General features: G+C 50.8%; 1 protein-coding gene and 1 long non-coding RNA gene across 2 annotated transcripts; one reads left to right on the top strand and one right to left on the bottom strand.

Annotated features, from left to right (window-relative positions):
* Window positions 1-59: 59 nt before the first annotated feature.
* LOC137150332 (uncharacterized) lies at window positions 60-2,733 on the bottom strand. Its single transcript, XR_010918949.1, has 2 exons — window positions 1,213-2,733; window positions 60-498 (listed from the first exon to the last, which is right to left on the bottom strand). It is a non-coding gene; the product is annotated as an uncharacterized lncRNA (long non-coding RNA).
* A 3,579-nt stretch (window positions 2,734-6,312) lies between these two features.
* Window positions 6,313-11,411, top strand: DKK4 (dickkopf WNT signaling pathway inhibitor 4; the record flags this gene model as incomplete). Its single annotated transcript, XM_067544181.1, has 4 exons — window positions 6,313-6,721; window positions 7,576-7,726; window positions 8,294-8,464; window positions 11,232-11,411. Coding segments are annotated over exons 1-4 (613 nt in total), but the record flags the coding sequence as incomplete, so codon positions are not given.
* Window positions 11,412-14,138: the final 2,727 nt, after the last annotated feature.

Raw genomic sequence — 14,138 nt, 5'->3', positions numbered from 1 at the left:
GCTTCCTGTGTCCCACCGGATCAGCTCCCCCTTCTGTTCACCTGCGCCGGGTGCGCCCGTTACTGCCGTTCCCCCCCCCGGCTGCACGACTCTCCCGCCCCGCATGCAGGGGGGTTACCCCCTTTCTTATTCGTGGTCAGAGTCGGGGACCGAGCATCTCCGCGGACAGGCAGCCTGCTCTCCAGGCCGTTACCGCGCTGCGCACAACGCCGAGCACCTGGCAGCTGGCGGAGAGGCACAACGGGCTCCAGCCTTCTCGTGCCCACTTCGGTGGAAGGGCCTTTTCCCGGGCAATCACCTCCCGCTGGATCCACATTCTGCCCCCAAGAGGCGTCTCTGCAGCCCTCTCTTCCTTCTCCCCCGGAGCACGTTTCCATTTGCTCTGCCTGCACAGCTCACGCTGACTGCCAGCCCCCGGGACGGGCTCAGGCACTGTTCATTCTTCCGCTCTGCGACAGCGTCAGCAGCCCGGCTCTCATCTCCCCCTCTGGTGCGGAGCTGACAGCACAATGCAAACGAAGCAGGACTCAGCCCACCGGGGGTAGCCGGGGCACGCTGGGGAGCAGACGTACATCCTTCTGCACCAGCTGCCCCTGCAAGGGCCCGCACGCAGGGATCTGCTCCCCAGCAGTGACCTCGCAGGTCTCTCACTGAGGGCTCTGCCCACCCAAGTACTCGACAGACAATTTCGGGGAAGCAGACGGGCCCCGTCAGCTCTAGATCACAGTCACTACATGACAGGCAACAGCAACAATCGCTCACTTCGCCCCTCCCCCAGCAAGGAAGGGCGGCAGGAGAAGAACAAGCAGGACAGTGTGCCTTGGCCAACACACAAGAGAAGAGACGGTGGAAGGAAGGGGGAAATAAACGCAGAGCCTGTGGACGCTTTCTGGACCCAGCCCTGTACTGGGGCAGAGGCATTACTCTCTGTCCTGGGCATCCACGTCCCAGCCCCACCCCAGGAGACGTTCGCTCCCCCTGCAGCCACAGTTCATCAGGAACCTTCTCCTAGAAACCCAGCCTGGATCAGGGTTAGTGGCCTCCCAAGCTCCCTCTTGTGACTGGGGTGGGTCTGCAGAACCCTGCCTCGGTTTCCCTGTCTGCTCAAGGCCCTTTAAGAAGCCCACACAAGGCGGGTGCTCGAAGCATTCCCCTTCTGGGTCCATTTCAATAAAACCCTCACCTCCCACCTCCCTTCAATAAAGGCTTCACCTCAGCTCCCAGCTGAGCACACGTCCTCAGGCCCGAGCGTCTGTCTTTCCTGCAGAACTGAAAAACATCCTGTCCCCTGAAGCCGGGAGTCCCCAGCCCTCCTTCCCAGCCCTGGGGTCACGTCAGTCTCTCTGCTCCTAGCTGGGCCCCGCTCTGCTTCTCAGAGATGGGCTCTGTTCCGGCCTTCCCTGCAGGAGCCAGGCTGGCCCTGGCAGCACACGGCTGCGTCACCGCCTCTGCAGCTGCACGTCCACCGCAGTGTCAGCGTGTGCTTTCAGCGCTGCCTCCTCCCGTGTTCAGTCACGGCACGCCCGTCACGCAGGGAGCTCCCGGGGGTCGCCCACCGCCGCTCCAAGGGGTTCGGGTCTGGGAGCCGCTCGGCATCACCCTGTGTGCTCAGCAGGTGCAGTGCGAACAGCTTGAACCCGAGATCCCGGCACAGGGAGACAGCGAGAGCAGAGCCGAGCCGAGCCTGGCCCGGACACTCCGGCTATCACCGGCCGGGTCCCTGCAGCCCAGCCCCAGCGCTCGGCTCGGCTCCGCTCGGCGTGTGTGTGTGTGTGTGTGTGTGAGCCGGGCTGCGGGGCTCCCCCACCGCGGGCGGGCGGTGCCGGGCACGGGTGCAGGGAGACACGCGGGGCCAGGCTGACCGAGCCGGGCCGGGACCGAGCCGCCCATCCCCGCTGCCGCCGGCGCCCGCCACGAGCCGAAGCCGAAGCCGCCGGGGGAGCCGGGCCCGGCCAGGCGCTAGCGCGGGGAGCGGCCGGGGCAGTCAGATCCTCCTCCCGGGGCTCGACCCAGCCGGCGGCTGCAGGGTGCGCCCGGCGCCGTGTCCGGGCAGGGCCGAGCCGCCATAAATCCGCCCCGCGCCGCGCACAGAGCCCGGCAGCCGCGCGAGAACTGGCACGAGACCTGGCGGGGGGCGGGGAACTACATCTCCCGGAGTGCATCGGGCCCCGCAGTGGCTGATGGGAAATGAAGGCCGAGGGAGACACTACGTCTCCCAGAGTGCCTCGGGCCCCGCACTGGCTGATGGGAAATGAAGGCCGAGGGAGACACTACGTCTCCCAGAGTGCCTCGGGCCCGAAGTGGCTCGGCGCGGGACGTGGGGCAGGAGCTGCGCGGCGCTGGCTGAGGGACCGGACCGGACCGGACCGGCCGGGAGAGCGCCGCGCGCTGCGACAGGCGGGGCCGTCCGTGCGTCCGGACCGTGTCCGTTCGTCTGTCCGCGCCGCCGTCAACCTCTTCCCGCTGCGGACGGACTGTCCGTGTCTGTCCAGTCACCGCTCGTCACACTCCGGGTCACCTCCGGTGCCGTGTTTACACCGCACTTACCCCCTTCGTCACACTCCGGTTCACCCGCTCCGGTTTTACACCGCACTTGCCCCGTTCCCCCCGCTCCGGTTTTACACCGCACTTGCCCCATTTACCCCCGTTCCGTGTTTACACCGCACTTGCCCCGTTCCCCCCGCTCCGGGTTTTACACCGCACTTGCCCCGTTTACACCCGTTCCGGTCTCCTGGCGAGGGGCTGGGCTGGCTGGCCCGTCGCACTGCGGCGGCACTCGGTCAGCACTCGCCCTGTCCTGGGGGTGCCGGTCGCTGGTTAATCCCCGGGGGGGGGGGGGGGGGGGTTCATTGTAAGATGCGCTGCCCGTTCCGAGCCGTTGGGCTGTATTCACCCCTTGCACCCCATCCCGGCTCCACTCACACTGCAGCCGAGGTTTCCACCCCGCGGGTGTGCCCAGGACTAGCTGCCACCAGACGCTGACATGCCAGGTCCCTGGACGGTTCCTCTCTGCATCCCCCGCCCCCCCAGATGACAGACGCACTCAACATGGGGCTCGCTGAAATCCACCGTTTCGATTCAGTTCTTTATTGTTAGTGTCTCTGTCACCTGGCCTACCAGTGCCCTGTCCCCGTCCCCATCCCGCTCAGGTGGGTGGGCGTCTCTCCCCACTGCTGTATTGCTATTCACGAAGCCTGGCGGTACCATCCAGAGACATTCCATTTTCTATGTGCTTCATTTGCACGTTTTCCTTCACTGGGTGATCTGCTTTCTTTGGTGTATGGCGCCAGTCCCCCCAGCAGGCCGCCCTCGTCTGTGCTTACAATACTTTTCTTCCCTGGTATTACTTTATCCCCTCTGTGGCCTCATTCGGCCAAGTGTCAGTTTTCCCTACTCTAGCAAGAAAGAGGTTTTTGTCTAATGTTCAAATCCTAACAGGCGCAAACTTCAAATGTGTGACACGCGTCCATGGACTCAGCTCCCCGTATCACCCCAGAACGTTAGCGCAGGAGCTGCTGGGGCAGGCATTGGGATGCCGCTGCCTTGAAGACCCCAGCCCGGGGACGCCGGAGCTGAGTCGCCCTGAGACAGAGAGGCGTGTGAGAGCAGAAACAGAACAGCCCCTCACCCCCGACCCCGCACTGTGCGCACAGGGCAGGTCACAGGTGGCCCAGCCCAGCGGGTCACTGCTGCCCCCTCTGCCCGTCCCTGCGCTGGGGTTTTGCCTCTGCCAGGGGCTGTCAGGACCTCGCCCCTGGGCTAACCCCGGCTCATCCCCCCGCCCCCCGATCGTGCTCCTCAGCCCCTCTCCTGCCCCCGCCTCCATCGGCTCCACCCCCAGGCCAGTCACGTTCTGTCCCCGGATCAGGTCCTGCCCGTCCCCGCCTCCCATGTCCCCTTTGTACCCCTCTGGACAGCGGGCAGCGCAGTCCGACAGCCGGTGCGGGCAGCGGCTGCAGCCGATGTCACGGAGCTGCTCCGGCCCTGTGCGCATGCTCAGTACAGCCTGAATCACCACATCTGGCGGGCCAGTTTGCGGCCCACCACGGCCGGGTTTTCGTCTCGCTCCAGCTCCTCCGCCGCCTTCCTCCTGCTGCCGCCCGGACTCCGCTCAGCCCTGCTCCCTGCCGCAGCCGCCGCCCAGCAGGCCCGCGGGCTGCCCGCTGGCTCACGTCTCCCCGGGCAGTCTCTCTAGACCGGCCGTGGTGCGCAGCGGACAGACGCCCGAGGGACTGGCCGGCGATGTCGTCAGCCCGCCGCACTCTGCCTGCAGGTTTGTTACTCGCCTGGCCGCAGGGGCAGCTCCGCAGGAGTGGGCCGCACAGCTGCGACGCGCGCACACTGAGCGCTGCCAGCCACGGCTCCTCGGGGTGTCTGCGCCGCCCTGCCCGCCCTTCAGCTTTCACCTCCACCGACAGCCCCGCCGGGTTCTGCCAGGGAGTGACTTACTCGGGGACCTGGCCTTGGTCTGACTTCTCACGGGTTTTCTCGAACTGTTCGAGTCAGGACTCATCCTCCCAGCCTGCCTGCGCTCTCACTCACAGTCTGACACCCTGGCTTTCCTCTGCTGGAACGAGAGCAGCTGTAAGGCGACAGACTGTGACGGGGGATCTCCCAGACCGGGGGTCTACTCTGGCCTGTTTACTGGAAGGAAGTCTGTCACCTGGGAAATACTCCACCAGGAAAAAAGCACCAAGATAGAGGCTTTGGTTTACGGGGATGTTCGGAAATAGCCCCACCTTTGCTCTGGCTCTGATGCAGCTACACGCGTACTAAACCAGGGGCATGAGAATTGCTAACACTTCTGGGTAGAGAGGCTTCAGTCCGCACCAGCAAGAGTTGGGGGGACTGGGAAAATACTAGCACCTCTGGGATGGGACAAGAGTGCCTTGTGCTGCTGCAATTACTGTGACAGCTCTTACGTCTCTCTGCCTGACACGGCCAGTAACTCAGAAGAGCAGCTTGCTTGCTCTGCTGGCTGGAAGCGATTGCGAAGGTGGAAGAGTGCTCAAGAGCTGACTGCGTGTGAAAGGAGGAAAGCAGGTTGGGGGGAATTAAACTTAAATTGTGTGCTGAAAGGGAAATAAAGCATCTTAACGGAAAGGATCTGACCTACTCTCATTACTGATGTTCACGAAGGACTGGTGTGTTTTTAGTGAGGAACAAGAACTGACCCTGGGGAAGCCACTTGTGAAGGGAGGGACACTGCTCACGCAAGACAACAAGTTCTCCTAAAATAAAACCACACTCATTCCGGCTATCATTTAATTTATTTGTGAGAAATTTAGGTTTAGGATGCAAAAAGGATGAGGGTCTGAATTATTTGGAAGTTGGAGGGGGCTAATTCTAAGGAAAACTATCACTTTAATGAAGATCATATTTATTAAACTGGACAGTGTTGATAAGATACACAATGATATACAATGAGATATACACATAAGATATACAATGATAAAAACAGTAGGTACTTTATTCTTTGTCTAACTTTCAAATATGAGGACAGAGCAGTTTAAGGCAGACTTGTAGGCTCTCCACTTCCAGTGTCCTGGGTGACGATTCAACACGACATTTGAATGGCAAAGCTCCGCGTGAGGAAGACTCCTTTTCTGGTTGGGGATATTGGAGGCATGTCAACTTCTGCATGGAATCAGCTGGAAATCTGTACTCCAGTTCCAATTAGTCAAGTTAAGGCAATGTGATACACAGAACAGTAAAAATAGCAAATTTTGTCAAGACAAATATTCTGTAATTTTACTACTAGTATAAAACCCCCTAACTTCCGTCAGGATCAAAGCAGACACATAACCTAGTTTTCTGAATGAACACTAGCTTCAAACAGTTTTGTTCCCCTGCAGGAAGCAGGAAAGGATTTCCAGCAGATATTTGACTCAAGCAAGGGTCATTTTGGCAGCTGCCTTGATCCTAGTGATAGTTGCGACTGGATGCCAGAGCTAACCAGACGGTTTTTTTCTATATTCCCACCACCCCAGGGATAAATGTTTAGTAACTGGCAAACTAGCCAACATGAAACGCTCTCTCTTGGAGCACAATTAGCTGTGAAAAACAGATCTTAGAACAAACCATTTTGCAAAGGGACTATGGAGGGTAGGAAATGCAGGTGATTAGCAGCGTCTGCCTTTGATACAAACATCCTGCTCCTCTGCCGTCCCTTTGAACTAACTTTGAGATGCAAAAATTAGGAGTGGCTCAGCCCCCGAGCAGAGGCTGCTGCCGCCCTACCTCCTTGTGCATTCTATTGAATCCTGGTTTTGAACTATTAATCAAACGCCATTGAAGAGATTTGCTGAAGTCTGTGTGGGCTGAACAGGAAGGAAATGAGGGGAGAGGAGGAGGAGATGGAAAGGAGGGCAAACTTAGCTTTAAAAGCACCACGAAGGACAGAGCTCCTCTCCACAGATTCTCCTCTTAGTTTCGAGATGCAAAATGTAAGAAACTGAGTTTTCTTCTAGAATGTTTCTTTAAGAGATTCACAAATATCCCATATTTGCTACGTCTGTGTTGCTTGTTTTGACGCTTCAGCACATCCTAGACAACAGCGGTAAGTGCTGTAAAACTCCCAGGGGGAATCAGAGATCAGCCTGCCTGAACTATGGTGGCAGTCTTGCTGCTGGGGCTCAGCTGCGTCTGTTCCCCAGTGGTAGCCCTGGTCCTAGACTACAACACCATCAAGAGTTCAGCTGAAGTGCAGGGCACCAGAAAGGTGAGAACTTCGGCGCTCAGTTGGGGTCTGAATGGAATTCCCACGGGTTACATGATCTCAGCATATTAGTACAAATCTCATGATTGATTTCAGTTTTTAAATAGAAGCGTTGCAACTGCTTGGAGTAGTGTTAGAACTGTTAGAGGAAACAAAAAATACTTATATTGCTGACCCCAATAGACCCAGCTCTGTGATAACTCGAGATGGATCATCCAGCCCAGCAGATAGGATTCTAATACTGTCAGAGCTGTTGTGTATTTCTAAAGTGGAAAAATGTGTCCCTTTGGGAGAAGGGGAATGACGAAGAAATCGCCCGCTGAAAATACAAATGAGGAGCAAGTGGTGGCCTGTCAGCACAGATCAGCTCTTCAGCAGAGCACTCTGCTCTAATGCACTGAGTGCAGGACTGGGTGAACAAAGGATGCTAGAATTCTAGTTCTGATTTGGAAAGTGCTTTGCTGTGTAGCATTAGCCTAGTTACACTGATGCCATGAACAACAAACACAAACAAATCCTCTTTAATAATTGGTTGGTTGAAAATGAACGTGGGCTAACTACTACTTTAAAAACACGTCAGTTTTGTTCACGAGATGTTACTGTGACTTGCTGAAGATCGCAACTGCACTGGTCCCAATACAGGTACAGAGAGGTGCAGCCCTTGTCCTTGAGAGTTGACAATCAAACCCGAGATCATAAACCAGACCGCAGAAAAATTATTCCAAAAAAAACAGGTTGGACTGATCACTCAAGGGGACAGTAGTTTTTCTGATGTGTGCAATGTATATTCTATTCTAAATACTGCTGATTTATACAGCATTTTCCCCCTCTGAGGAAAGTAATTTTTTTCTTTGTAGAGTTCACAGTGCATGATGGACGAGGACTGTAACGCTAGCAAATTCTGCCTCAAGCCGGAAGATGAAGTGCCCTTCTGTGCTACTTGTCGTGGGTTACGAAGAAGATGCCAGCGTGAGGCTATGTGCTGCCCAGGGACTGTCTGTCTAAATGGTAAGATAACATGAGCCAGCGTCTGTGATATTTAAAGGCTGGCAAAGATTAGAACAGACCATATAGATTATAAATACATAAACGTAAAAGTGGTCAGTGCCTGTTTTAAAAGTTTTTTTCCCCCTTACCTCCTGCTAATGTTGAGGTAATTGAGCTCTCCAGCATTTCTTTAAAACAAGCAATTATCTTTACCATAAGGGATCTGTAAATTAACACAAGTATTACAAGTCCTATACGTGCAGCTGAACACATTTAGAATAGGGAAGTTGATAGTAATGAGTTCAAATTGGTGGTTAGGAACAGCACACAATTCATAAAGGAAGCTAAAGGCATCAATACAAAAAAATCTACTGCCAGTAGGATTAAGAACAATCAGAAGAAATTCTTTCAATATATCAGGTACAAACTAAATCTGAAAATTGCATAGGTCTGAAATTAGATAATGATGGTCAAGTTACCAATTATGTAGAAAAAGGCAAAAATATTCAATAATAATTCTGGAGAATATTCTGTCCCCCTTATATCCCCCCTTATGTCCATAATTTCAACCTTCCCATTTTCTACCAGCTGTTTGCAGCCAGACTGACGCGGTTACTCCAACAGAAGGAAGGAGGACTGACGCACAGGATGGTTCTGATTCAAAAGGGACAGCTCAACACCAGATCCAAGAAAACAATTCTAAGGAAGGACTTGTCAGACCTCAAAGCAGTAAAGGTAAAATGGTCTTAAAAGCAGGGAAATAATTATATTCAATCCTAGAGGAGAAATGTATTCCAGATTAGAAAAGTAAAATTATACAGAGGGGTGTGTATGTAATCCTCCATTAGGAAAAGGAGGAGAGACCCAGCATTCTATTACATAAAGAAAATGAACAGATTGGCACTATTACAACATCCATGTCGAAATCATGTGGTTATCCTCAGTGGAAATGATAAAGCATGCTGAGACCAATCCTAGAATTCGGTGTTTTGAATATTGAACTATCAGGATTTATGTGAAAACAAATACAGAGAACAATAATTCCCATAAAATCTTGTTCCTGTAAAAACATCAATGGTGTTAAATGTTCGGTTTGGATGCAGGGATGTTGCAGCCATGTCAGTCCCAGGATAGCAGAGACACAAGGTGGGTGAGGTAACATCGTTTATATTCATGCTCTGTGTAAACTCGAAAGCTTCTCTCTCTCACCAACAGAATAATAAGAGATATTACCTCACCCACCTTGTCTCTTTTCTTACTCGGAATATTTTGGCTAGTTGCTGGGACCCACTCTGGTGTTGCAGAACTGCCAGAATGCTGACTTCGTCAAGTTATCTGCAAATACCCTTTTCATCAGGAAACGCAGCTCTCTGCCACTCCCTGCCTGCCTGCGGCACAGCCTTGTTCTAAGGCGATTCCCAGCTTCCAACCACCCTTTTGAGCTCGGGACAGAGCTTTGGGGCCTTCAGGCAGTTCTAGAATCCAGGCGCCACAAAGCTGAAGTACAACTCACTTTGTGTCTCGTCCCGCCCCTGGCTGCACTAAGTGCAGGGTGAAATTTGGCTCTGTTTAACAATTTATACTGCGCTCATCATTAATTGCCTTTCAAAAGTCAGAATCCACCTTGGCTAGTTAATGACTATTGGAAGAACATTCAGCAATGTGCTGTTCTCCCTTTATTTAAATTGAGACCTGTAATAATTGCTCAGAAATAAACACTGTTAGAGTGGTTTCTTATAAGTTTTCCAAACACAGGTTACTTCCAGGATGTGAAGTTCATGTTAGAATACCAGTCTTTGGGGCTGTCTTCACCTTGTGTCTAGTACAATGGTGAGCACATTGTCTGTCTTTAATAATAGATAATACCTAGCTCTTAGACGGTGTGTTTCATCAGCAGATTTCAAAGCACTTAGTAATGCAGGTCAGTATCATTGTCCCCATTTTACAGGTCATGTGATACGAGTATCTCTGAATGCAAAGAGCTAAATATGTAACCTTAAAATTACCTTAACAAATAAGTCCGAGAATACGAAAGTTCAGATCAATATAACAACATTAACCTAGAGAAACTGACACTCTTAGAAAAAGGATCAGACAGAACCAAACCAGCAGCAGCAGAGGGCAATACATTCTTAAGAACTCAGTTATTCATAAAGCTCAAAGGAACTAATACTACTATTAATTATTTGTACTACGTTAGCATGCTAGGTCTGAAATTGCAAACACTTATTGTGGCAAGTGGCAGGCTTCACCGTAGTGGGTCTCATGCTTTTGCCTCTCATAGTGGGCCAGAGAGTCGCCTGTCACCCCGTCTCCCCAGGGAGGGGGGTAGGGACCCGGGCCCGCCAGCTCCTCCGGGCCCAGCCCAGGGGCCCTGTGAGTAGCAGCTGTGAGCTGCTGACACCGTACTTGTAGCTGCAGTCTTTTCCCCTGGGCTACTTTGCTCCCCTTGGTCCTTCTGGCCACTCAGGCCCTGCTTCCTTGCTGCCCGGACTGGGCTGGGCTTCCTTACTCAGGCCCTGTGCTTGGGGGAGTATCTCAGTCCTGCCAGGGGTAGGTTTCCCCCCTCCTGGGCCCAGTGCCTCTCTCAGGACTCCTCTGCTCTTCCACGCAACACTGTACTCCTGTCTGCTCCTCGCACAGCACAGCACACCTCCAGCTCGTGCTCTGTCTCTCTGGAGCAGAGGGTTTTTTTCAGCCACCTGGCTGGGCCTTAGTTGGCCTCAGCTGCTCCTAATTGCCCTCTAGTGACTCTGGCTAGTCTACCGGCACAGGGCCCTGAGCATTCTGGGGCTTACATACCTCCCTTCCACCACTCTCCTCCTGCCCTCGCTATATCACATTATGCATGTGCTTAGATGGTTGCAGGAACTGAGCCATAGAGAGGAAACAATCCCTTTCTCAAGGAACTTACAAGTTAAGAGTAAAAGAAGCAGGCATATCAAACAGAGGGTTTAGGGAAGGGAGGGTGAGGTTTCTCAGATACATTCTCGCACAGACAGGCTGTGTGTACAATCTGTAGCCGTACAGGTTGTTTACTTTTAAATACGAGACAGAAGAACACAACCACAGCCATTGTCGTAGCTGCCACTGTCAGTGAGAAATGTTCCACAGGCACCACGCTAGCTGTTAACTGCTTTGTTGAAAAAAGCAGATCGCTTCAAACGGGTAAAGCTGGGAGGGTCGAGGAGCCCAAAGATCTTTATCACTTAGAAAAAAATCCTTCATATGAAGGAAGATTCTTGCAAGCCTCGTCCACAATTGTGACTGATGTTTAGCCATTAGCATGCCTGCTGAGATTTAAGCTGGTGGGTCAGCTAGAGGTTTAGGCAAGGGATGACAGACTGCTTTCTGCAATAGGGCAGAACGGGACTGATCTGGAGTGAGTCCCACCCCTCTCTGCTAGCCATCATCAGTCTTGTGCTCAGTGCAACTTTCCTCTGGGCTGCTGGCTCAGTGCCTACCCCTCGAGCCAAGAAGCTGGAAGACATGGGGTACGTTATACATTGTATTCTGCTTACTGCAGGTCAAGAGGGAGAAAGCTGCCTTCGCACATCAGATTGTGCCTTTGGGCTTTGCTGCGCTCACCATTTCTGGACCAAAATCTGTAAGCCAGTTCTGAGGGAAGGGCTGGTCTGTTCCCACTGGGGACACAAAGACGTTGCTCAAGGTCCAGAAATTTTCCAACACTGCGAATGTGGTCCTGGTTTGTCTTGCTGACCACTGCTCACTGGGATGCCACAACGGTCTCGCTTAAATATCTGCCAAATCAGCTAAAGAGTCAATCAACACTGAATCCAGAGGGAGAGCAGGGGATTCGCTGTCTTCTCCAGAGTTATTTATGTGCTATTCTATAAAACTATCCCTAACCTTCCACAGGCCAACACAGTCCTGCAGCGGAGGAAACATCCAGCTTGAAGTAAGGTCTGGGCAATGGGCAATCCTAGAGGTACACTTCATTAATATACCCTATGGGCACTGCTACATCCTTGTAGGCTGCACCAAGTAGGTATTAGATGCTTACAAAATCGCTTCTGCTTTCCTACAGCACAAAGGACAAAACACCTTGATTTTTTTGTCTGCTCTCACAAAGTATCTAGGGTCCTTTTTTAAAGCTATCCTAGTCGTAACATAGATACAAATTCTCTGAGGTTCTCCAGCTGGTTCCCAACTATTTAGTCACTTACTAAAGGAAGTGGTTGATTCTTTCACAGGAATTACAATTCACTAGTCAGTAGGTTCAAATTATTTCCCAAACATTCCCAGGATGCTCAGAGCCACAGAAGAAAGTTGTTTCCATTTCTGCCTCTATCTCTGACTCAGTGACGGAATTACATATAAATGCTACAAAATGAGCACTAGCTAGTGGAGCTACAAAAGTACATTATTCACTCCGTCCTTTAGGCTCTCGATACTTCCACTGTATGTAGTCAAAGATGTCCTTTTCACTCTCTACCGGGAGAGGCTCCCCAGCAACTCCTGCAAACACAATGAAGATGTCAGACTAGTGAAGGACAGCAACTCCATAAGGCATCATGAGGAGTAGCAGTATTGTGCAGGCACCATTTTATACAGCCAGGACAGGTTTATCTAGGAAAAAATACTGATATCTGCATACCAAGCAGCTGCACAAAGGAATAAAAGGGAAAACAGGAGTCTGGTTAATAGTTACATATGGTCTACAAATGACAACTTCTGTGCAAAAAAACTGACCAACACATCACCAGGTGTCAAAAGTATCACTGTACATGCAGCAACTTTATATCCCAACCTCAGAGTGTCTATCCTAGAACACTATCTGCTGACAGTTTTATAAATATAGACCATCAGTTAAAATTAGACAACCTGCCCATCCCAAACAAACAGAGCTACAGTCTTCTGATAGTGCTGGAAAACAAGTACCTGCCCTGTGTGGCACAAATAGACCAGAGGGGTAGCCCTGTTAGTCTGTATACAGCAAAAACAACGAGAGTCCTGTAGCACTTTAGAGACCGTTCTTATTCTCACTGAAATCAATAGCAAAATTCCATTGAGCTGGATCAGGCAGACCCAGAGGGGAGATATCTTGTGTGGCAGTGCTGCTTGGGTGCTAGAGAGAAGAAAGCTGCCTCCTCATACTAGGTAGGTCTCTGATATCAGAGAGAATAGCATGTTATATTTAATTAACTATAGCACGTGGCAGTAGCTCGACACATTCTGAGTGTTTGTGTATAGGTCTGTTTGGAGAAGAAAGGTTCACACTTGCCCTGGCAACCTAACAATCCCTCAGTGCCAACTGGCAAAGGGTTCACTGTTCTGTAACAACTCCTGGCAGTCCTGACTTTTGTAGAATGTATCCAAAGAGAGCGAGGTGAGGTATCTAATAAAAGCATGTGTGTTGCAAGATCTATATACGGATGCTATTTCAGGAATTGTGTGTATGTACTAAAAATACGTTTTAAGAAGACTGTGTCCAAGGTGGGGCTGACAAACAGGTTTCGAGTCACACAAAGGAAATTTATGCTACTATGCTACTATCAAAGCAGCCAGTTCAAAACAGTAATGGACTGGAGATGCCTGAATATTGCGGCAACGTATACATGTATACACTGCTAGACTACCATGGTTAATAAAAATCATGCCCTCCAGAAATTTACACATCCTTTAGCAGAGGCTACATTATGGCTTTTGGGTCAAACTAGAGAGAAAATAAGGCCTTTTCCCTTTACCCACTGCAAATAACCCAGATTTTATCACAAACCAGAGAGCTTCAAACGTTGGGAGAGCCGTGGAATATACAAGGCTGGCCAGCTATTCAGTAAGGAAACTTTTCTAACTTATGTAGCTATCAAAACTAAATTTAACTGACGCATTCTCTCCAGTACCTGTACTCTCAAGTCAGGCATTAATGTTTCTAAACTTTCTAGACAACCCTTTCTATACAGAAAGCTCATTTTAATAGAAGTGATGGCAACTAATCAACCAGGAAACAAAACAAAAAATATAACTAATTTGTTGAGGACGATAGTATCTTACTTGCATCTGTAACATCTCTTCTCTAGGGATTCTTTTCTCAAAGTCTTCAAAATATCTGTACATAAAAAAAAAGACAATGGGTAAGGCAGTGCATTTAAAATTTAACCAAGCAGGGAAAGATTAGATAAAAAACTCCATACGTTTTACATTATTAAATTGATTGATTAGAATTAGTTGATTAGAAACCAATAACCATCCTAGACCGTGATGGCAAACCAACGATCACAGGGTTCCTTTTGCTGGTCTTACATGCCTCAGAAATTTCCATCACCACAAGTCCTCTCTTTCATAATCATTAACACTGCTTTCCGAGGGCAGAGGACATACTGCTTTCATACAGGAATATCGTATCAGCAATTTCTTCTGCAGCCTTCCAGAGGGGATAAGAACTACATAGCTTTAAAAATCAACTCATTGG

Source organism: Emydura macquarii, unplaced genomic scaffold, assembly GCF_026122565.2.
Source record: "Emydura macquarii macquarii isolate MOO-44397 ecotype Brisbane River unplaced genomic scaffold, CSIRO-AGI_Emac_v2 contig_137, whole genome shotgun sequence".
NCBI classification, from domain to species: Eukaryota; Metazoa; Chordata; order Testudines; family Chelidae; genus Emydura; species Emydura macquarii.
This window is presented reverse-complemented; position numbering and strand designations above follow the sequence as displayed.